Source organism: Zingiber officinale, chromosome 2B, assembly GCF_018446385.1.
Source record: "Zingiber officinale cultivar Zhangliang chromosome 2B, Zo_v1.1, whole genome shotgun sequence".
Taxonomy (NCBI): Eukaryota; Viridiplantae; Streptophyta; class Magnoliopsida; order Zingiberales; family Zingiberaceae; genus Zingiber; species Zingiber officinale.
Genome location: NC_055989.1, coordinates 132657818 through 132679349, shown reverse-complemented (window position 1 = coordinate 132679349; position 21532 = coordinate 132657818). Strand labels below are relative to the sequence as shown.

At 41.7% G+C, this 21532-nt stretch overlaps 5 protein-coding genes across 6 annotated transcripts; 4 read left to right on the top strand and 1 right to left on the bottom strand.

Moving 5' to 3' along the window:
- Positions 1-1124: 1124 nt before the first annotated feature.
- LOC122047295 (protein MIZU-KUSSEI 1-like) lies at positions 1125-1959 on the bottom strand. Its single transcript, XM_042608473.1, has one exon. It carries the CDS (start codon positions 1894-1896, stop codon positions 1183-1185), a length of 714 nt encoding a protein of 237 aa, XP_042464407.1. The 5' UTR covers positions 1897-1959; the 3' UTR covers positions 1125-1182.
- Positions 1960-9745: 7786 nt separating this feature from the next.
- Positions 9746-10630, top strand: LOC122048734 (BRI1 kinase inhibitor 1-like). The gene has a single exon (XM_042610265.1). It carries the CDS (start codon positions 9746-9748, stop codon positions 10628-10630), a length of 885 nt encoding a protein of 294 aa, XP_042466199.1.
- Positions 10631-12446: 1816 nt separating this feature from the next.
- On the top strand, positions 12447-15834 carry LOC122047294 (galactoside 2-alpha-L-fucosyltransferase-like). Its single transcript, XM_042608472.1, has 2 exons — positions 12447-12667; positions 14099-15834. Exons 1-2 carry the CDS (start codon positions 12499-12501, stop codon positions 15511-15513), a joined length of 1584 nt encoding a protein of 527 aa, XP_042464406.1. The 5' UTR covers positions 12447-12498; the 3' UTR covers positions 15514-15834.
- Positions 15835-16572: 738 nt separating this feature from the next.
- On the top strand, positions 16573-18117 carry LOC122047293 (alpha carbonic anhydrase 7-like). Its single transcript, XM_042608470.1, has 7 exons — positions 16573-16687; positions 16759-16976; positions 17064-17170; positions 17244-17346; positions 17556-17723; positions 17835-17888; positions 17955-18117. Exons 1-7 carry the CDS (start codon positions 16588-16590, stop codon positions 18036-18038), a joined length of 834 nt encoding a protein of 277 aa, XP_042464404.1. The 5' UTR covers positions 16573-16587; the 3' UTR covers positions 18039-18117.
- Positions 18118-18621: 504 nt separating this feature from the next.
- Positions 18622-20209, top strand: LOC122047292 (F-box protein At1g10780-like). Of its 2 annotated transcripts, XM_042608469.1 has the most exons (4): positions 18622-19447; positions 19529-19641; positions 19706-19809; positions 19895-20031. In XM_042608469.1, the coding sequence occupies exons 1-4, from the start codon at positions 18670-18672 to the stop codon at positions 19902-19904; spliced, it is 1005 nt and encodes a 334-aa protein (XP_042464403.1). In that variant the 5' UTR covers positions 18622-18669; the 3' UTR covers positions 19905-20031. The 2 variants fall into 2 exon arrangements, with proteins under 2 accessions (XP_042464403.1, XP_042464402.1); XM_042608468.1 differs by having other exon boundaries at positions 19529-19809; positions 19895-20209.
- Positions 20210-21532: the final 1323 nt, after the last annotated feature.

The following is a 21532-nucleotide window of genomic DNA, read 5'->3' as shown; positions in this document are numbered from 1 at the left end:
AGGTCGCAACCGAAGATATTGTTGCACGATATGGAATTCCTTAACAAATTTGAGTTCTGAAATAGGTCTCACACATAAATTGTGATAGCTTAAAAAAACAGCTATTGAAATTGGTCCATCGTTGAATTGTTAAAGCCATTTTGTTTATGTGACTATGAAACGAGGAGAATAGTTTGCTTTCCTGATACATCTCATCAGTCACACTGGTGCAAGCTAACTGCGTTTATCCTTTTACAGTGCATTGATCTTGAAAGAATGAGCTGGATTAAAGCAAACCTTGAGGGTGACCGATCCATAATCAATGGTCTCTTTTCTTTTTAACACGAAGGAGAAACAACAGCGTGGTGGCAAATCACGGGCCATGTCTTTGCCCTTTAGAGGTTGTCAAGTCTTATCCCAGTGCCTGGTGAGCACTGTGGAGCAGCCTCCACATGAGCATCATCCATAAAGGCAGTACCTTTAGGTGCATGGAAGAAACATCAATTGGGCGAAATATATAAAATGAAAGCAACAACGACGTTTAAGCATGGTGAGCTTGTGAGTGCCTCATCCAACAATACAGGTACGTCGATGTACCCAATGCATTACAATTGTTTTGGGTATGAAGGTTGACCATTGATCACTAGCAAAGCTTTTCTCCATATCGGAAAAGGCCGTACCTTTTCCAATATCTCACTTTTTGACTTTATCACTTTTAGTTCTTTGAATCTTTGCCCATTCATTGATCTCTCATTGCTTAATTATAGAGCCATTTTCATATGCAATTTGTAAATCAATGAATACTATCTCCGATAATTAGCAACTCTAGCTTCGTCTACGTTTGTGCATCAAGTTTATTATTATTTTGCTCACTACATATATAATTAAGTTAATTATAATTAATATGAAATAATTCATTTAATTATGGAGCAACTACTACAGGCGCATCATATGCATTAGATACAAAGCATGACTAGATGTAAATGCTGAAAAATCCTCTCATGAGAAATAATGTACGTATTAATTACATTACCACATGTATTTTATCATGTATATTTGTAAAATAAGGTAGATTAAGAAGTATTATTGATTATTTACAATCGTACCGACAATAATATCATTACTTCATATGTGGAGCTCAAAAATTAAGAAGGTTTAATTGTTTATTAATTCGTGTTTAATAGGTTTGGTATTACAGGACTATTACTTCAACCTGACGAGGAAGATGCTGAGCTCGCCGCCGGCGCCGGTGCTGTCGTCGGGGTTGATCATGTAGAAGGACTCGGAGTCCTTGGACCCCACGACCCGCTCGAACCTTGCTCTCATGTACGTCAGCTCGCCGTCCGCCGCCGCGTCCTTCTCGGTGAAGAATCCCGGCAGGACGCCGGCGCCCATGGACACCCCCCGCAGCAGCCCCATCACGCGGCGGTCTTCATCGGAGGCCTCTTTTCGGCGGATGGCGTAGCCGGCCTTGCGGCCGTTGCAGTAGACAGCCCAGACGTACTCCTCGGCCACCTTCCGCCGCGGCGTCCGCGTCTCGCTCTCCAGCGCCAGCTTCACCAGCCCGGACTCCATCTCTCGCTGGAGCACCCACGTGGACACCGGCAGCTCGATGAGAAAGAAGGGCGGCGACCGGGGGTCCTCCTGAATGGCCAAGCTGATGCGGCCACGTCGGGGGCCAAACAGGGTCACGGCGATGGCCTTGTCGGCCAGCATCGCCTGCTTGCTCGGCCGCGCCGCCAGCAGCTTCACCATCTTGCAACCGGAACCCAGCATCGGTATCAGCTTGAACATCTTGAACACTCCCCCGCTGCCCCCGCCCCTTCCGGCCGCGGACGCCTTGCTGGACTGACGGTCTTCGAAAGCTCGCCGGAGCAAAGACACCATTCCGGCCGGGGACTCCACCATCGGCGGCATTTGTTTCGCTGTAAGTTGAGATCACTAATAGATTAGTTTAATTTTTCTCCACGGGAATCAAACTCACTGGGTTATATAGAGAAAAACTAGCTAGGCTAGGGGTGGGACACCGTATATCTAGATAAATTTTCAAATCCAATAGAAACCGACAAACTTTCAAATCAAACGAACATAATTCTACTGACCCTCTATGGAAGAACATTAGGCTGAAAGTGTGAAACATTTTCCCTTTACTCACACTTTTTTCTTTTCATTTGAATTAATCTTCAATTCTTTTCTCCTTTTGTTTATGATTCAATTTAATAACTTGTTATCATTTTTTTCCCTTTGTAATCCAGGTGGAGATTCCAATTCTAGAGAGTCTGTCTCATCGCACTATAGTCCGGGGCTACCTCGTTACCATTTAGCCCATTGAACTAGTCAATTTGATAAAGTCTTGTCAATGGAATTCTTTTTTAGCTTTCTATGAAAGTGGAAAAGGAGGGCCAGCTCTAGTTGATGTGAGTGTGACCATGGGAAGATTAGGGTAGAAGATAAGGGTAGAGAGGCTGGACCACAAGCTAGGGCTTAATAAAAAGCGAATTAGAAAGGGGAATAAAACAATATTTTACCATTGATAATTAAATATTAATATTGATGGGATACAATGACATTGGCATGTGGTTGTTGGATGCTTATATGAGGACAAATTGTGCATGCTAGCTTAATATATTTGCCTCAGTGTCCTATCATCTTTCTGCCAATTTATCTTGTGAGATAGAATTAATAATGGGGGATGCATAGCTTTTTTCTCAAGATATCTTTGATGTTTTATTGTGATAACTTTTTCTTGGTAGTATGATATAATTTCCTATTGATCATAGCGCTTTGAGATGGTTTATAGTTTGGAATGAGAAATAATCTCGGCAATTCTTCAATTTCAAAGCCATTTGGAGAGTGGATGCACTTTTGAGGTAGCCTATGAAAATTGAATCCACAAGTATATTATTGAATTGCTCTCGTTCGATCACCCTTTAGCTGAGTTCGAGCTAATTTGAATGACTAACAAACTTCAACATCTATCATAGTTTAGACTATGACAACAAAACAAAAATGTACATTAAGTTGGATGGCATGTCTTGTTGGTTTTGGAGCACATAGGGCCTAACTAAAGTTATTAATTAATTGGACGACAAGTTTATTAAATGCCAAGAAGTGATCTTGTACTGATAGCTTGCCCAAACGTAAAACACATACAAAAATATATATATTATTACAACAAAATTAGCAATATCAAAGCTAGCTCACTCCAGTTGCATATTAAAGAGTGATTAGGAATGAGCATCTAGATATCACTAGATCAATCTATTGACATAATGCTTTACTTTAGATTTGCAAAATAGTTAAAGTTGACAATTCCTAGTGAATGGAGGGAAGTCTATCTGACATGAGGTTAACGGTCAGGGTAGAGGTCAAAATCAAAAGGTGGTCAACACTCGGATGTCAAAGGTTTGAACGAAAGACCATTGCAATGGTCGGTTAGGTGGCCAGGCCTCGATTGGTAGGAGACGGGTCTGAGCTGATCTCCACTCAGGCTCGGGATGATACACAACACAGCTAACGCTCGATACGGAATGACAGAACGTCGTATGGGACCTGGCCAAGGCCATAGTAGAGTCTCGGCCGAGCGGTTTCCTCGCTCGGCCAAGCAACGGGACCTAGCTATAGAGGAACCAGAGTCCTGGCCGAGGGACTACCTCGCTCGGCCAACCAACGGGACCAATGTAGTATCTCTCGACATTTTTTTGGGAGATAGTGCCGCTGACACGAGGCATGGTCAACAGGCCGATTGTACGGTCGAAACTTCTACTGTCGTGTCAGGGATATACATGTCCTGCTAAAGTATGGTGTCAGAGGTACTTTCCTGATAAGGCCCTTTCATGGGACATATGGGAGAACGTGTTCATGCCTCGAGAAACATACACGCTGTCCACCAGGACTCTATATAAAAGGGGATCATTTATCGACGGAGGTACGCTCATTATTATTGAATTCCACTGTTACTGTTGCTCTACTTCTTCACATTTTCCGATGACTGACTTGAGCGTAAGAGGATTAACGCCGGAGACCCCTTCCCTGACCCGACACTAATGCTGTTTGTTTTGTAGAGTGGAGCAAAGTCTATATGTAGTCAATGACGCTGCCACCTCTCAATTTTTTAGCTTCACAGTTTCGGACAGGCAGAATGTTAATTTAAAGTGTGTAGAAGCTGCTTAAATATTGCTAATTTTGTCTTGTAATTCCCTTTTGTTTTTCGTAATCGTTGATATCAATTGTGTAAAAGATTGCCAATATAAATCTATCTATAATCCAAAGTTAATAATTTTAACACAATGAACTTGCTAACATGGTTCTTGTAAAGGGGGCACATAGCACATGTCCAAGAACCCTTAGTTGATTAAATGAAGCTTCCAAGTAAGCTTTTTTCTTTCTTTTTTTAAAAAGTAATAATAATTCATTTGATCATCACCATGAAAAAGGACTTTAAAATCAAAGGGTTTCATTTCATTTGATATTTGATCATCAAATGAAAAGGACCCTTAAAAATGTTGTGGCCCAAAAGCCATGTGAATGTATGTGCCTTTTCCTTCCTTCCATATCTAATGTTTTCTTGCTTTTGAAGGCTTGCATCTATGAGTTTTGTTTGATTGGTTAACCAATGATTTGCTTCTCTTTATCTGAAGCAAATATTGTTTTATTTCAAATATGGATTCCTTTCATAAAATATGGAATTAAACTCCATGTTTAGTTTAAAATTGACAATATTAGACATAATGTGATCTAACTACACAATATATATTAAATTATTTATAAAGTATATTATTTTTATCGATATATTTTTTTAAAAAATAATAATAATTTTATGTCATCAAATGATCTAACAGTTTATGAAAAAATAAAAGATGAAAATGTAAATAAAAAATAATATCATGTATATTTTTCTATCTTTTGTATCTTCAAGAGAATAGAAGATAACTCAGAATTAGTTCATTATTGTCCTTTTTAAATATTTATCATAATATTTCTTTAAAAAAAAAAGAAATCAAGTGTCTTCTATTTAATAATAATGATATATAATGTGTCATTGACAGGTATATTTTATATTCTAAATTTAAATACTTTTTTGTTTTGTTTCTTCTATTTATTAGAAGAGAAAGGCCTCAAAAACCCCCAAATGTAGTCGGACGCCAAATCTAACCTTAATTGGGTCATACAACCACCCAATATTGGCCCATGAGAGAACTGCGCACCCCCATTTCGGCCCAGGAATTGTCATCAAACTTGTTCATTTATTTTATTTATTATTTACAAACAAACAGATAATTGGAGATTTTATCCTTTTATTTTATTTGAAACCATCCTACTATCCTTTCTTATCATTATTCTAGGAAATTTCTTCACAAAATTCCAATCAAATTTTGAGTTGTTGAAATTCTATTCTATTTTTTCTAAAAACCAAATTTGGTTTTTGTAAAGAACTTCAATTTCCCTTGCCATGTAGATTGTAGGCATATTCATTCACAAGGCATCCTTTTGCCATCCCTTTCAGTCCAATTCACACTAAAAGAGGTCCACTACAAATTCCATAATTATAATGCCAATTGGGGTTAATGATGACATCTACTCAATTATGTCATGCATTATGACAATGGCATGTGATTAGCTTTACACTAATGCCATGTTAACTATATGCCAATGGTTTACACTGATCATTCATCTGAACAGAGATGTTATTGAACAAGCACTTATCATCGATCGACTAGGTAGGCTTAAGTTATCGGACAAGCGCTTTGTATCGCATATTGAATCAACCTACAAAGACAAGATTTGAGAGGAAGCACTTGAAATTGGTCTTCATAGATACAGATACCATATAGAGAATGAAATTTGTTTTTCTACTTGTTTCTATCAGTGCTGATTGAGCTCCTAGTGACAAGGTTTTTCTTATGCCACAACCAAGAATCTGCAGGGGAGGTTAGCAGTGGTGGAACATTCACTGCACTGCGGCGCAAACCGAAAGGCCACCCTTGGCCTTGGCACCTTCCAAATTGCTTCAGTACCGACTCTTCGCCGCTCTCATGGTATTCCTCTGAAAAGACTACTGAGTGCTCTTTAGGTTCAGACTCCCCCTGATCCGTCGCTCGGTTTCGAGCATTTTCGCGGTCTAGTTCGCGGTAAACACTCTCGTCACCGGAGCCAAAAGGAGAGAGCGTCCGGAGGCAGCAGCCGCGGCACTTGGCACAAGAAAACAGAGGAAAGAGTGGCATTCTTGCAGATGAGTAGGAGCAACAAGTGAAGGCTTGTGCTGTGTGCCTCTTTATAATAGATAAAGGCAATTTGACAGTGGAATCAATCATTTAGGATGAAGATTAAGTAAGTTTTGACTGTGCGGTTCTTTGTTCTTCACCAAGATTAGACATCATGATTACAGATTTGATCATGAAGGAAGTCGAAGGGACCAGTGACACACAACAGAACAGCTCATCCATCACTTCACTGGATGTGCATGTTCCACCAGAGTTTCCTTGTCTATCTCCTTTCAATTCCAAGCCCCTCTGAGAATCGAAAGAGAAGGAAGAAGAAAGCTAAAGGCTTTTCTCCTCTTCCATCTGATTGATGTTGAACTCGCATTGAGCATTCAACTGTCCAAGGGACCACGCGTCCGTGCCCACCATTAAAGCTTTAGGGAGATCACTGCTACAGCTGTTGTAGAATTTAATTGGGTGTTACAGCTCAGTGTGTTCGTTGCTCGTGGAGCATGACTGATTCCGAAACACGTTGTCATTCTCAAACCTCCTAACGAACTGTTTGCAGAATAATATTTCTTCATTGTGTTCGTCAAGCTCTCACATATAAATAAACCTCCTAGCTAACTCATGTACGTACGTAGTGGGTTTATGCTCGATCGATAATTGGCAGTCATTTTCGGTTCTTTCCCTGCCAAGACAAATGGTGGCGCCATGCCTCTGCTCGCCTAAAGGTATGTGGGTGATAGATGCACCCCAACTCTATTTGGCCGGGCAGCTTGTTTCCATGTGAGAATGGGGCGTCTTCTTCCTCGCAGGACCACCTCCCTCTGCTCCTATCATTGCACTCATCGCGTCCCTGTGGAGCAAAACAAAAGTAGGTTGGCACGTCTCCATGCTGCAGGGGCCCCCTTCTCTGTATCTGACTGCCATGGATTCTCCTCTGTTTTTCTTTTGTTCTTTTTTTCTTCACATTCGGTTGCACAAGCGTGTTCAAGGGCAGAAGAAAGGTTCGTGCATGGAGGTGTCGTCACAGATCTGTGAGTCAAATCATGAGGAAGACTGTGGGGAGGGTCACTGCATCGCCTCTATTTGTAGGACTTGTGATCGACTTAACTTTTAGATTTTTTTTTTTAAAGAGCTTATTTGTTTTTCATTTTGCCCCTATGGTCAAGCAAGTATAGTGTTGCATTTTAAAGAAGATCACAACTATATTACATTTTTAAAATCAATACCACTTTAATATTGTATAAATCCTAAAATAAGTATCACTTTGGCGTTTATTTTTAAAAATGAGTACCACAATATCTTGATTTTAAAATACAATGCCACAGTAATTCGTAGGAGGGGTAAATAGAAAATAAATGCATATAAAAGTTAACTCCATCTTTTAAAAAATATTTATAATTTTAATTGTGTGTGATCAATTGCTGATGAAAATCAAAAGGATACTCTAAACTAAGAGAACCATGGTATTAATATCTTTTTTTCAAAAAATAAAAATTAAATGAGCTTCTCTCCTATTATTTTATCCCAAAATACTTGAGATTCAACGTTATTGAAGAAACTACTGGTTAATTTCTATGACGTATATAAGCTAGAAGCTAGCAATTAGTTGACATGTTATAGATGCTACATGTTAGCTTCAACACGGTTGATCGTGATGGATCATGTCTGAAAATTATAGAGATAACACGTTGAACACGATGGACTAACGGTTGACTGGTAGAAGACATTTTACTCCATGGAAAAACCTCTTTATGCTCTTGCGCACACGGAGATGAGCCAACAAAATGTCAACGTCCAGAAACCAAGGGAAGACCCTAGCGAAAGCCCTCCGACGCTCAAGTCAATGCAAATCCAGGCGGGTGGATGAAAAACAGTAAGAATGTGCACATGAGAGTAAAGTTACAGATGTTTAGAGAACTCATGGAGAGGACTTCCCACTTATATACCACCTCACATAACCTCCGCAATCATAAGATATCAAAGTATGTCAGAGTTTGTTAAGTAAAAAAAAAAGTATAACCTAGGTGATGTGCAATAATCCTACGAGAAATCTTTCTCTTACATATATATCTCTTTTGTCGTTTATAACTTCTATTATTATTGAGGTTGATAAAAGAATATGTTGTTATAAATGGTCTGCTGATAAGAGACGTGAAGGTCAAGTTTCAAGAAAAATATTCTCTGATACATATTTGTTATCCTGACAAGTAGTCAGGATATTGTCTGCTGAGTATATCTTGGCAGGTCTCTAAGGTCGGTCGATCCCTAAGGTCGACCGTCTCTATTGAGTTGCTCGATTATATTCTGTATAATCTACTCTGTCATGTACTGTATTGTATATATCTTGGTCGACCAGTAAGGTCGATTGCCTTTATGTTTGTCTCAGTATTAAGTCGCTCGGTTATATTTTGTACAATTTTGAGATATTCGTTGGAAGAATAATATAATGCCCTGGTTATGTTATGAATCCGCTTGAGAAATACTATGATGCCCTTGACACATTGAGAGTTTGTTTAAAAATCAATATAATAACTTATGCGTATTAGAAATCCATCTAATCCGCAATATGAAGCTACGCACCTTAGGCCTGGTCGGTATTTTGTTTGGCCAGGTGTACATCGAGACTCTGGAGAAATGTTATGTTTTGAGAGATCCGGTCAATATCTTGAGCCAAAGTGTCTTAGGCCCGAACGACCTTTTGTTTGGCCGATAGTATAATAACTTGTAGATAAAATGCACCTAGCCATCCGTCTAGATTTATAAAGCTATCCTACTTATACATAGAAGAGATGAGTATGGAGTTATATAAACCCGGTTAGTTCTACTATTGAATAGATACCCATAGAGCTGGCCGATGATCAGATCGACAGACATTTGTAGAGAGGCTTCTACATAGTAATGAGTTCAACCCTCCCTTTTGATGGTAGATCAGTTATTTCGGTCGGCATGTAAAGGCGACCATCCTTAAATTTGATCAGCTATTGAGTGACCAAGCACCCTGTTTCTTTAGTTCAAAGGTGAAACACTGAAAATCTTATGTTCGACCGACTTAAGGGACAATCAGTCTTTTTTCCGCACAGCTCAGAATCCGACCAGGCCTATCCAACGAGCCCTATCATTGGGCCGTCAATCAAAGCTAGATAGGGAGATGTTATCTTTCATTGGCTTTGACTGTCATATTAGGTTGATTTTGACTGTCATATCATCTTTTGAATATAGTGATTGTCATAGAGTATATATTATTTATTTTGCTTGTTTAAATATTATTTGAAAAAGATTATTACACAACGAGTAAAATCAAAATATATAAAGTCATTAGAATAAATGAAAATGTGTTACTTGCTAATTTATACACTGTCAAACGATAGGATAATATAATTATATAAGGATATTTTGAGCCATTTTTGTCGAGTTTCATTACTGCTTCTGAAATTAAAGTTATCCTTGAAATATTTGGCCTAACTGACTAATCACTTAATGTTTATAGTGAAATTAAATGTGTATGTATATATCTGCTCCAAACCTGAATGCTTTAACACGCATCATTCTGATCCATGGAAATAGAAGATAAGGCTACGCCACCGCCACCGCCACCGCCACCGCCATCCTCGGCCACCGCCTCCCCCTCTCACGACTTCTCCTTCACCATCTCCTTCCAAACTCTCAGCTCGCCGGCCACCCTCACGGGCACTGCCTCCAAGCCGCTCTCTGCCTCCTCTGCCGCTTTCGACTTAGCCCCCGCCGATGATATCTTCCTCCATGGCCAGCTCCTCCCTCTCCACCTTCTCTCCCACCCCGGTAGTCCCCCGCGCGCCTCCGACATCTCGTTGGATAACTTCACCTATCCCCTCGGGCACACCGACAGCGACCGCGTCCTCAACTACTTCGACCCCAGCAAGCCCGCCAAGGAGGAGAGCAGAGCCACGAAGCCGACGTCGGTGTTCGCGTCCTTCTTCGGCCTCGCGAGGCTGAGGAAGCGGAACGAGAAAGAGGCGGCGGAGGAAGTACCGACTGCGAGAACGAAGAGGAAAAGGAAGGGGCTCGACGTGAGCAGGTTGCTTCGGAAGTACGCGAGCCTGGTGGAGCTTCTGTTCTTCTTCAGGACAGGGGAGAGAGAGCGGCGCCGCCGCGACGACGACCTGCGACGGCGTCCGTGCTCCTTTTCGGGGCACTCGAATCTGAACCATAAGGCGGCTGCGGCGGCGGCGACGCAGGGAGAGTGGTGGCGGCGGAGGAAGGGGCAGATGTCGGCGCCGGCATCGATGAGGACGTCGCCGACCAACAGCGGCCTCCTCTCGGCCTCTTCGATGACCATCTCCTCGGCCTCCACGTCGGACAGCAGCACGATGGAGGAGCTGCAGAGCGCGATCCAGGCGGCGATCGCGCACTGCAAGAATTCCATCGCCGTCGCCGCGAAGCAGAAAACCGGCGAGACGTGACGTGGAGGCGGAGGAGGACGCTGCGTTGGCCGGAAGTCAACGTACAATCTGTAGAAATTCAAGAGCAGAACAAAAAAAATAGAAAAATAAATTAAGTATAATTATTTTTTTATCCTAAATCCTAATTATATATTCCACCAATTGTGCGTTGCTTTTCAATCTTCGCTTCCTAATTTCCACTTTTCTTGATTGAAATTTACATAAAAAAATATAAAACAATAGTCTTCGTTAGACTTTTTTTAAAGGAAATTTCAACAATGACTAAGAAAATTTAGGTACGAAAAAGAGTGCGAGGCAGTTTTTTCTTCTTTCTTTCAAATATGTATATATATATTCTTTGTTGAAAAATAAGTACATATAATAATAATTCTCTAATTAAACTTATTCGACATTTCTTGCACTGCACTTAATGCACTTGCCGTGTTTCCTTGGAATTACGAGAGAATTAATTGCTTACGTGCTTGTTTAGACTATTTAATAATTACTCTATTTTCTTTTTCCTCCTTTATATATAAGTTTATGCTGATTAATGGATGACCGATTTGGTCTCATGATTTTACATAATTATAGTTTAGGTTTGGTCTGGTTTGGTTTAATTTGATGAAACCGAATGCTTAAATCTAGGTTTGCTTTGTAATCAATATTCTTAAGAACTAAATATATATATGTTTAATTTTTTTTTTATTTAAATGGTCCCTCTTTAGTAGTTCAGCTACTATTACTTAATTAATTCAATATTACAGAGCCCATTCCAATAATTAGAGGTTGGTGATTACCTTAAATCACTTATTCTAATCAGAGTTCATTGAGAATTTTTTTAGTGTCAAATGGGTCGGATCATGCTTTACGGCATTTCACATGTGGAGCACGACTTACGTGGTTCGTGGATTAAACAAATAAGATTAATAAGGATAAATTAATTACGTGGTAGTGCTAAACACGATCCACTAAAGGTTAGGTCAACTTAAGCCAAGTTCAACTCGTCCATAGCTTGGTTTATTTCTAACATTTTGACTACTAAAGGTCAAAGGTGTGTTGGATCATGATACGGTAGAGCAAGTCAACATGTTCGGCCCAGATGAACTAAGTCAAGTCAAGCTCGGATATGATCAAACTGAGTTCGGGTTAAGTTGGCCTTCTTACATTCGAGTTAGATCAACCCTAATTTAAAACTCTACCTTCCGAGTTAGATCAAACTGAGTTCCTTGAATCTTTGTCAGACCTTTGTTTAAAGATTCTTGTGGTACTTGGTAGTTGGAAGTCTACCTTCCGAGAAGACTCACCTGAGAAATATTCTCAATAAAGATCGATCTTGAGAAGTCGTGCTTATAAAAGTAAGTTGGTTCAGGTCTGACTTATATCCAATCGATCGAAATTAATAGGTTGTGATTACTTTGACCGAGCCATCACATCCCTCGATGATGTCGAATCGGATCATATCATAAAGCAAGACGATCAATCTCGACGTGCCTACATCGCCGCCTGCAGCACCATCATCCACCGGCTCAATTATATTTCTTTTTAATTTTAGCATCTAGAAGTAAAATAAATTGGGTTTGAATTTTCAAAATGAAATATTTCAATTTAATTCTAATTTTTCTACTATTTACACACCTGGTCGCGATCCGTTTGGAGCGGATCCTGTGAATATAATACGTGTGCGCGCGTTGGAAGTAAAAAAAATAATAATAAAAATTCTCCCCGCCGCAATATTTAATAGATTTATTCGTGCACAAAACCCCCTCAAATTAATATATTAGCAGCGAGGACCTCCACGGAAGCTTAATTAAATTGGATGCCAAGTTGCCAAGTTGAATAAGAGAAGCTTGCGAGCAGGTAGACGGCGACGATTACCAAACGAGGGAGAGATGGAGAGGGAGAGCTTCGCCAGAAGGTTGACGAGGCCGTGCGCCGGCGGCGGCGAGGTCGCCCGTTTGCTGCTTCCGGCGGCGGTGCTTGTCCTGATCTGGGTCGGGACGTACCTGCGGCTGGCTTCGCCGGAGACGCGTAGCGGAGGTGCAGCGTTCGGATCATCAGGTTTTAATACGTTTTACTTTTTTTTTTTTAATTCTTTTTTTTCTTCTTCCATGTGTTTTGTGCTTCGCCGTCTTCGTAATAGTTTCTGCATGAATTCTATATCGGTGCACTTCTTCATACAATCGGTAATGAAAACAAATATAGCAATTCAAGATGATATAAATTGATTTCAATACTTGCCATATTCAACATGTGTAATTATTATTATTTCCATAATTGTTATTACTATATTCGTCATATTATTTTTCATATATCCTTTAGTTAATTAAGTTTTATAAGTATAAGACTATAATAAATCTATGAACAATTATGTTCTTTTTAGTATGTCAAATTGATTTATTTGCGTGTTCACAATAAAATCCTAGCCTCTTTGCTCTATCTTTTACAAAATAATAATTAGGATAAATTCAGAAAGATATTATTATCAAGACTACATTGACTTACAGAAAATAATTTTTTAGTAATAGAAATATCCTGTGCAGGTGAAAGATTCCATTAGATGATGTGAACTGTTCTGGTCTAGTGTTTTCTAATAAAATTTGAATTAACATTTTTGTATTTGGTTTGTAAAGAGAAATTTAATTAGAATGTGATTTTTTTCTTAAAATTATAATCCTCTAATTTTATGTGAATTCCATGGATGGGGAGCATTGGAAAAAGCAAACTAGTTGGACGACCTATCTGATTGAGCCACTTAGTTAGGTATATATGTCCGCTTGGGTACGTCACTCGAGCTAAGTTGTCTCAAATAATTTGATAAGTTGTCTCAAATAATCAATGCAACATTGATTTGAAATTGAGTTGCATTGGGTAGATTAGAAAGGTCGAATGGGATATATAGACACAATTAGATATATAATTAAATTGGAGGGTAGATAAATCAAATGTATTAGTTGATTTGCCATTTGAATGTGAACTAGATGAATGATCAAATGGTTAACGAGGCTAAAGCGATCAAATAGAATTAGTATATCGACTTGACATAGGAAAAAAAATATATACTTAATTGGATAATGACTAATCAACTAAAATAATAAATATTTAAAGATAATTGGATGACTATTCTTGTCGAATTAAACGGGTCAAGGAAGGCAACTTAGATGAGCCATCCGGTAATAAATAAGGGCAACTTGTAGCAATTGAATTAATGACTAATTACCCTGAATAATAAATCCCTAAAGATAATTGGATGAACTATTCAAAAAATAATAATTTAATAAGTCACACGAACAATTGGCAATTTGTTAGATGTGATAGGAAGGCTAATGTAAGCCAAATCTTAGTTATAAATATGTTATATATATTATAAAAATTTCTAGTAATGATATATTAATATGGAAAATACTTATTACATTCCACTCCAAGAATTTTGAAGCTCTTATTTCTATCTTTATTCAATTAGATCTTTAAGTTTTTAATTTTTTTGTTAAGGTCCAAAAAATTATACGTCGTCTTCCTCCGCCGACCGGCTTCTCGGTGGCCTCCTCTCCCCCGACTTCGAAGCAAGCACCTGCCTCAGTCGATACCAGGCGGCAATCTACAGGAATCGGTCGCCGTACTCTCCTTCCTCTTACCTCCTCCGCCGCTTGCGCGAGTACGAGGCTCTCCACCGCAAGTGCGCCCCCCACACCGCGCTCTACGACCGCTCCGCCGCCGTGCTCCGCTCAGCCGGCGGCAATGCCTCCGCCGCCTCCGAGTGTCAGTACGTCGTCTGGATCCCCCACAACGGCATCGGGAACAGAGTCCTCACCATCGTCTCCGCCTTCCTCTACGCCCTGCTCAACAATAAGGTGCTCCTCCTCCACATCCCAGACGACTTCACTGGCCTCCTCTGCGAGCCCTTCCCCGGCGCAACGTGGGCCCTCCCGGCCGACTTCCCCATCAGAGACCTCTTCAGATTTGACACCAAAGCGCCGGAAAGCTTCGGAAACCTGCTAGAGTCGAAGGACGCCTCGATTGATTCTCGATCTTACGTCTACCTCCATCTTCCGTGGTACTACGGCGACTGGGACAAGCGGTTCTTCTGCGAGGACTCGCAGCGAACGCTGCGGAAGGTGCCGTGGTTGCTGCTGAAGTCGGACCACTACTTCGTGCCGTCTCTGTTTCTCGTCCCTGAGTACGCCGACGAGCTCCGCGAGCTGTTCCCGGAGCGGTCCGCAGTATTCCACCACCTCGTCCGGTACCTTATCCACCCGAGCAACGAGGTATGGGGCCGCGTCACCAGGTACTACAGAGCTTATTTGGAAAAAGCCGACGAGAGAGTCGGCGTCCAAATCAGGGTCTTCGACAACTTCTGGGTCCCTTTCGAGAAGATGCTGGAGCAGATCATGAGCTGCTTGCTGGGCGAGAGACTGCTGCCGAAGGTCTCTGAGAATGCCGTTGCTGCGACATCCATCGACACGAAAGTGAAGGCGGTGCTGGTGACGTACTTGAAACCGGACTACTCGGAGAAGATCAGGGATATGTACTACCGGCGGGCGACGACGACGGGGGAGGTCGTCGGGGTATTCCAGCCGAGCCACGAGGGGTCGCAGCGGACGGATCATCGGGACCACAACGTGAAGGCGCTGGCGGAGATCGAGCTGCTCAGCCTCAGCGACGCGCTGGTGACGACGGCGTGGTCGACCTTCGGGTACGTGGCGCAGGGGCTCGGGGGACTGAGGCCGTGGATCCTGCTTCGGCACACGCAGTCGCCTGACGCGTGTCGGCAGGCGGCGTCGCCTGAGCCATGCTACCTCATGCCTCCGCGGCCGGAGCAGTGTTTCGGAGGCGGCGGCGGGCATGCCATTTTGAGGAATGTGAGGCAATGCGAAGACGAAGGCGGCGGCATCAAGCTATTCGATTAGTTAGTTATTTTCAGTTGAAGGCAAACTGTGTGCATTCCAATTTGATAAATGTTGCTCATGGTAATTTGTAGGGATGTAAACGAGTTGAACCGAGCCGAATAGTATTAGGTTCGAGCTCGACTCGTTTAAGTTATATTTGGACTAAAGCTCGGCTCGAGTCTTGTAATGAAAGTTTGATTCGAGCTCGAATCAAACTTTTATTACAAAACTCGAGCTCGGCTCATTTTGGAATTATCAAGCTCGCGAACAGTTCGAGCTCGGCTCGTAAACATAATTCGTTAAGCAAGCTTGGGTTCGTTTTCGGACTTATTTTAGAGCTCATTTTTTTGGCTCGTTTTAAGGTTTATTTTAGAACTCATTTTTTGACTCGATTTAAGGCTCGTTTTTTAGCTCATGAGCCTACAAACGAACATGTTCGAGAGCTCACGAGCCAAATATCCTTGTGCTCGAGCTCGACTCGAAAAAACCATCGAGCTCGAAATCGAGCTCAATCTCGACTCGATAAGATAAACGAACGAACTCGAACGAACTTTTTATTGAATCGAGTTCCGAATAATTCACGAACCTTTTTGTTCATTTACATCCCTAGTAATTTGGATGAACTCTCCTCAAATTTGTTGGTAACACAACCGAATTGAATTAATTATTTAGTGTAACCATGCACATTAATTACAATATCTTTCCATAAAACAATTTCATAATTATAGCATTGTGTGTGATAGTTGTTTGGAGGCGGAAATGATTAATTAAAATTGAATATATCATAAGGAAAATAAAAAAGAGAGAGAAAAAAGAAAGAATAAATGCCCATGTAATGAGTATCCTTCCCAGCGAAGAACAACTCATCCAGCAGTTTTATATGTTAGTAAATATTGTTCCGACCCTCGCTGTGCAAGCAAGAAATCTAATTCATCCAATAAAAAAATATATATAAAGAAATAAATCATGTGCAAAAAGAAAGACAGTAATCTCCCTTGCTTGCTACTTTTTTTGATTCACTTACTCTCTTCGTTCCCGCTGATCTGTATATATGTATGCGTCTTCTTCTTCTTCGTTCTTGAAGAGCGGTCATCAATGGCGGATCACAGCATCAGACTCACGACCCTCTCTGCTTTCCTTGTCCTGTTCGTCCTTCTCCTGCAATCTCACATCGCAATCTCTCAAGAAGAAGTCGGTACGTGATCAAGCTTCGCGGCTTAAACATTTGAACTTGATGTGTATTTATGATCAAAAGCTTGATTGCAGATGACGAGATGGAGTTCAGCTACGAGAAAGGGAGCGAGGTGGGGCCGGAGCACTGGGGGCACATCCACAAGGAGTGGGCGGCCTGCAGCAAAGGCCGGATGCAATCGCCGGTGGACCTCTCCCACGAGCGCGTCCAGGTTCTGCCCCTCCTGGGCCGCCTCCGCCGTTCCTACCGCCCCGTCCCCGCCGTGCTCAAAAACCGCGGCCACGACATCATGGTGAGTGATCCGATGAAAAAAAATTCGATTTTGGTCACGCCAAAAAGAGAAAGATGCGATTTTGACCCTGAATCTTCAATCTGGCAGCTCCGGTTCGAAGGCAACGCCGGAAGTGTGCGAATCGACGGAAGCAAGTACGCTCTGAAGCAGCTGCACTGGCACTCGCCGTCGGAGCACACCATCAACGGACGCAGGTGCGTCGATCTCGATCCCTCCCTTCATCTCCAAACTCTTCGAATTCAACAAATCTGAGCTATCTTTTCGCAGGTTCCATATGGAGCTCCACATGGTTCATCAGACCGCCGACAACCGCACTGCCGTCGTTGGCATTCTCTACACCCTCGGCCGCAGGGAACCCTTCCTCGCCAAGGTCCTTCATTCACGTATATATAGGATTTGATTATGTTGGGCGCCCACCGTGCACGCCCAACATAGGCGCCTGAGTGCCCCTGAAGTGATCCGGACGCCCGACTGCACTCAGGCGCCCCCCCACGGGGTGCTCAGCATATCACCCCGGGGGTATATAACTGAAAAACTATTAAAATATCTCCTAAAATTTAAATAAATTTCTTGATGCAGATGGAGAGATACATCGATATGATCAAAGACAAACATGAAGCAGAGGAAGAGGTGGGCCTGGTGGATCCAAGGGTTATAAAGAGAGGGAGCAGGAAGTACTACAGATACATGGGCTCTTTAACCACACCCCCTTGCACTGAAGGTGTAGTTTGGACCATCATCAAGAAGGTAAGTCGAAAAACATTGGTCTTATCATTGATAAGGTAAAAGGTTAGGATTAGAGTTTAGTCTTTATCGATGTTTTGAGATTAATTAGTAAGGATGGTTGTGGTTTTGCAGGTTAGAACAGTGTCAAGGGAACAAGTAAGACGGCTGAGAGAAGCTGTTCACGATGTAAGTAATAATTTTTTTTAATCATTATTTGATAAAGTAATTAAGGATTATTAAATTCATTTGCAGCACGCGTCGATGAATGCAAGGCCAATACAGGAAATCAACAATAGGGGGATAGGTTTATTTCGTCCTCGACGAAAAGGAAATTGATGATTTGATGGGTGTATTTTTCTTTGTATTTTATCTTGTTTTTATTCAATGAATAAATGAGAATAAGTGATGGAATTAATCTTCTATGTGTCATGAAAATGAGAAGTAATACACAATTGAATTGAGTAAGTATAATTTATATATCAAAGAAGAAGGCAGAGAACATGTAAATCTGAATTATGAGAGAACAAATCCTCTTATCCGTAAATTACGAATCAAAGATGATCCACTACATGAGGATTAAGTAGATGAGATCCTTGATTTGGATGAACTTTATCTATTTAAAAATAAAATTTATCTAAATTAAAGGCCCTCATGTATTCCTGATTCATAATTTATAGATCAGAAAATTCCTATTAAAATTTAGGAGGTTTAGTAACCGTTCATTTGAATATGATCCGACCCGCCTAAATGATGAGCCGGGTACGGGTCGGTCCTTGGTTATGGTCGGTCTGATTAAAGCGTTGGCATTTGAGAAAATGAAAAAACTTTTTCCAATTGTTTTTTTTATGTTAATTATATTTTAAAATTGATTGCGTCGAATGTCGATGCAGAGAGCCAATTTTACTCTAAACCCTAAAATTCTAAAACAGACAAAAAAATTCGAAAAAAGGTCGCCGTTACCTCTTCGATGTCCCTGGAAACGATGACGAGGAAGAAAGGTCGTCGTTTTCCCGGCGAGAGGACGACGATGGAGTCGCTTCCAGACGACATGCTGCGCCGGATCCTCTCCAGGCTGTGCGACGCCCGAGACGTCGCCGCTTGCTCCCCCGTCTCCCGGCGCTGGCGAGAGGCCACCGCCTTCATCCCTTCCCTCCACTTCCTCAGCAATGCCTTGCAAGGAGGCGGAACCCCTGCCGACGCCGACATCTTACGCATGGTTTCGGCCGCCGCCTCGTCCCTCGAGGATCTCGTCATTCACTGTCCCTTTTCCGGCCGCAGTCTCGCCTCCTGCCTCGCCCTCTGCGGCCAATCCCTCCGCTCCCTCGATCTCCGTGTGGACTTGTTCGACGGCGGGCTCGACTGCGTCAGCCTCGCCAAAGGGTTAGAGTCTCTCAAGCTCTGGCATCCCTCCCTGATTTCTTCTCCCAATTGGGGTTTGTCCGCCTACGGGAGATTGCGCAGATTAGAGATGGTCGGCGGCATTGTTCTCAGCGAACATTTGGCCGACGTGATGCGTGCTTGTCCCCATCTCACTGACTTGATCCTGATTAGATGCTGTTCGGAAGGCGCGATCTCGATTGAACTGGAGCGATTGGAGAGATGCAAGTTGGATCTCTATTTGACAGTGCATTGTTCCCTAAATCTGAACTCGCCCAGGCTTCAAGACCTTGATATCCAAGGATTTTTCCGGATTCAAGTCGGCCATAATCACCGGTTAAAGAGGCTTTCCATCGCAAACAATGAAGGTGAATTCCACAACACCAAAATCACAACTTTCCTATCCATTAAGCTCAAATTCAAGTTGAATGATTTCAAGTGTTCGTTAGGTAATGTGACGATGGTGGATGTGGGGAAGCTACCGGAGCTGGAATATTTGTCGATCGAAGGTCAACACTGGTATTGGAGTGAGATAAGGACTCTTCTGCGAAATGCATTTGAGGTGGAGCATTTGGTCATTAACATTGAATATTCTGGCGATTTTCTTGAACCTGAAACTTTTCCAGCGATTCAATTGGAAGAATTCTTCGGCAACCACAGGAAACTACGTAAGTTGGAGATCCACGGTGCGTTCTTCGCAGCATTTCAGCATGGTATTAGTCCAGAAGATGTGAGTTTTGAGTTCCGCTCGTATTTTGGTAATTCATTGACGATGATCCTTGTTTAGAATTAATTTCTCATTTTTGATGTCGCAGTTGGAGTTAGAGTTCATGATTTCTTCCTCTCTCGAGGAGCTGATCGTCGCAGTCAGCTCGCCGCTGCATTTGAAGGAGAAGGCGAACACACTCGAATATTTGCTGAAGCATTGCGTGAAGCTGCGGAGGATATTGATCAGAATCTCGCAGATGGTCAGTGATGAGAAGTTTGATGATTTCTTTGAAGACATTGGCAATATCAGGAACTTGTACTGCACGATCATCCATATTGACTTACCATTATCTACTGTGCCTGTGTAAACTATACCATGCAGCTCTCTATTAGTTCTAATGTCTACAAGATTATTAATCCAATGCATGTGGTTTGAGATTGCATATAATGGATAGACTAGCAGAATATTTTTAAAAATACTTATCATTACTTCCAGTCGGAGCTTTCTTCCTGGTCATAACTCGATAGCGAGCCATGACCCACGAAGGGACGAAGTTTGATCTTATTCAGCATTTCAAGTTCATTTCTGCAGCTAAAGACCAGGAAAACAAAACTCATGGATTTTGTCTTTTCAGCATTCTATATTTTTCACAACTCGTATCTCAAGTCCCCATAAATATCAATGAGAAAACACTTCAGGAAAAAAAAAAGAAATTAGCTCACTAATGGCATTCGATATTGAACCAAAATATGCTTGGTCTTGGTCTTCAAGTTTCAGCACCAGACGAGTTGCTTCCGTCCATATACTCGGGCACAATCTTCAGTGGTCTCTACTTCTCATACTGGGAAAAGAATGAAGCAAAGCAGCATGTGTGAAAGATACAAAAACAAAGAAAGAAAATGGAATAATGCTGAAGGACAAAGGCAGTGGTTTCAGAATCGACAGTTTGACTAGTTAACCAGGGAAGGAGGACAAGGCAATGAACATAATACTCAGAAGAACTTTACCTTCTTAAGAAAGTCATCAATCTCCTCCGCAGTCAGAGCTTCTACATTGTCATCAGCAAAAGATCTCTCAGATTGATCTGAAGCACAAAAATCTAGATTCATACTTCCAATATCTGTTGGTCCATCAAAACCATCAGATACCGATGGAAGGTTATTTTTCATCATATTAACAGGGAAGGTGTTGTGCTGTTGCTCTCCATTTGACTTTTCTGCACTCAGTGTTGGTTCGAGTGAGCTTGGCACTGAGATAGTACTTGAATTATTTGAAGATTTCTTCCTTAGCAAATTAAAGAAGGCATTCCTATTTTGAGCTTGAGAAAGTATTTTTCTATCCCCTGTGTTCTTGTCGATGTTAACATTCTGGTCAGTTGAGACATTTGAAGGAAGAACTGCAGAAGACAAGATGGGACCAACGGGATTCACAATCTTGCTTAGACCTTGACCATCTTTAGCAATGGAGGTGACGCCATTCTTCTCTCGGTTAAGAACCTGAAAATTCCCCACTGAAGATGTCTTTGCAACATTAGAATTCGTTGGCGACCGAATAGTTTGGTTCACGTGCAACTGTTGGCCAGCCTTGGTAAGAGAAGTAAAATCCCCACCTCTTGGAACTTTAGAGTTTGCCTTATCTGACAGGTTGCCGCCATTCTGAGAGCAACAAAATATTGTGAACAAACGAAGAATAAAAACATGAACACTGAAACATCCTTTTGAACTATTGAGATCTATGAAAGGTG